General features: G+C 55.0%; 1 protein-coding gene across 4 annotated transcripts in view; it reads left to right on the top strand.

Annotated features, from left to right (window-relative positions):
• The first annotated feature begins 377 nt into the window (after nucleotides 1-377).
• Nucleotides 378-2,082, top strand: part of bicdl1 (BICD family like cargo adaptor 1) — an 86,538-nt gene continuing 84,833 nt past the window's right edge. For all 4 annotated transcript variants that reach the window (XR_006315418.1, XM_043715977.1, XM_043715978.1 and 1 more), the window contains exon 1: nucleotides 378-1,533. Coding sequence is in view for 3 of the 4 variants with exons in the window: in XM_043715977.1 (XP_043571912.1) it covers nucleotides 1,183-1,533 (351 nt within the window). In the remaining variant the exon portion in view is untranslated. The remainder of the gene's footprint in view (nucleotides 1,534-2,082) is intronic.

Here is a 2,082-nt window from a genome sequence, read left to right on the forward strand (position 1 = left end):
TACACATGGGTCTCACTCGAGGAACCATCTGAGATATCAACCATTCTTATTACAGTCATTGATTACTTGGTCACCACCTCCTAGTTTACATCCCTCCACGTCTTGCTAGAAGATTCTCTACACTGGAATATTGAGCTGCTAGTCCGCTCTCCTCCCTCAACCATGTCATCATGATATATTTTATTTTCCCCACTTTATCATTCTTTTTACTACTCTCACAGTTTCTCCAAGTAATTATTTTGCACTTTATTGTTCTTTAATTATCTTTTACCTTATCTAACTTTTGAAAATTCGTTCACAGGAAGTGGGTGTCGCAGTTTGGTTGCATTTATTGCCCATCCCTAATTGCTCTTAAGAAGGTTTTGCTGAACTGCCTTTTGGAAATTGCAGTCCATGTGGAGTCGCTTTGTCATTTCAAACTCAAAATTATACATTTCTTTCCATAACCCCATGTATCTCTTTACAATTGCCTCACATTGTATCTCTCCATCTATTTTTGATCTGAGTCCATCTGCAACACATTTTCTCCACACTTATCTCAAGCTCTGATTTCTTTCGTACACTCTCTTCCTTCTCCCTACATTTATCCTCTGTTCGGTTTTTCAATCGCTCTGTCGGTGTAACAATCTGATGCCCTCTGTTTATTTCCTCTCCCCCTCCGTTTCTCCCTGTCGGAGCGCTGTATGGAGCTCTTGGCCTCTATTTACCTCTGACAGCCCCCGTCTCTGTCTGCCTGTCTGTCTGTCTGCTAAGGATGGGGACACTCTCTCTGTGCCAATGAGCGCTTTGCTGTGTGCAGGTGTCAGATTCCGTCAGAGGGGTGTGGACGCGCCGGGTAGCAGACGGAGTTCGCTCGCCATCCGCAGCATCATGTCTCTAGCTGCATCCCTGTGAAGTATGGGCTCACCATCCGCGGCGGAGCGGGGCAGCAGCAAGAAAGGCAGCGACAAGCCGGACGAGAGCCCCCTGGTCCCGGGACAGCAGCCGGACCTCGCCAGCCCCTGGGACGGGCACCTCTTCCTCTGGGACTGGGCCAGGAGGCCAGCTCGCATGGGAGACGGAGCGCTGCTCAGCCGGGACCGGAGCCGATCGCGTTAAGGAGGCACAAACCCATCCCCACTCCCCCCTTCCCCCTGCCCCTTCCAAACCCCCCACCAATCCCCCAGGGTCCAAGCCGGAGCCATGGCGGCTCTCTGGCTGCAGGAGTTCCAGCGGCAGAGCGACCAAGCTCCGCAGCCGTACCCCGGAGAGGAAGCCGAGCAGCAGCCCGGCAGCAAGCGGCCGCCGCCTGGCCCTCTGGCCGGCCTCCTCCTGATGGATGAACATTTGCCGGTGCTGGCGGCCGAGCGCCAAGAGGCTCCGGGCGAGGAGGCAGCCGCTCACCCGGGCATCGAGGAGCTGCTCTGTCAGCTCCGGCAGAAGGACAGCGACCTGATCCTGGCGGCCAAGCTGGGCAAAGCGCTACTGGAGAGGAACCAGGAGCTCAGCAACCAGTTCGAGATGATGCAGAGGGAGCTCACTGACAAACTGGAGGTAACTGGGGAGGGGTGGGGGGAACAACGACTCCTCAGAGGAACCCTGCCAGACCCCACAACCCAGTACCTCACAACCCAGTACCTCACAACCCAGTACCTCACAACCCAGTACCCACAACCCAGTACTTCACAACCCAGTACCCCACAACCCAGTACCCCACAACCCAGTACCCCAGAACCCAGTACCTCACAACCCAGTACCTCACAACCCAGTACCTCACAACCCAGTACCTCACAACCCAGTACCCCACAACCCAGTACCCCACAACCCAGTACCTCACAACCCAGTACCCCACAACCCAGTACCCCAGAACCCAGTACCTCACAACCCAGTACCCCACAACCCAGTACCCCAGAACCCAGTACCTCACAACCCAGTACCCCACAACCCAGTACCCCAGAACCCAGTACCTCACAACCCAGTACCCCACAACCCAGTACCCCAGAACCCAGTACCTCACAACCCAGTACCCCACAACCCAGTACCCCAGAACCCAGTACCTCACAACCCAGTACCCCACAACCCAGTACCCCACAACCCAGTACC

This window comes from Chiloscyllium plagiosum, chromosome 25, assembly GCF_004010195.1.
Source record: "Chiloscyllium plagiosum isolate BGI_BamShark_2017 chromosome 25, ASM401019v2, whole genome shotgun sequence".
In the NCBI taxonomy this organism is placed as follows: domain Eukaryota; kingdom Metazoa; phylum Chordata; class Chondrichthyes; order Orectolobiformes; family Hemiscylliidae; genus Chiloscyllium; species Chiloscyllium plagiosum.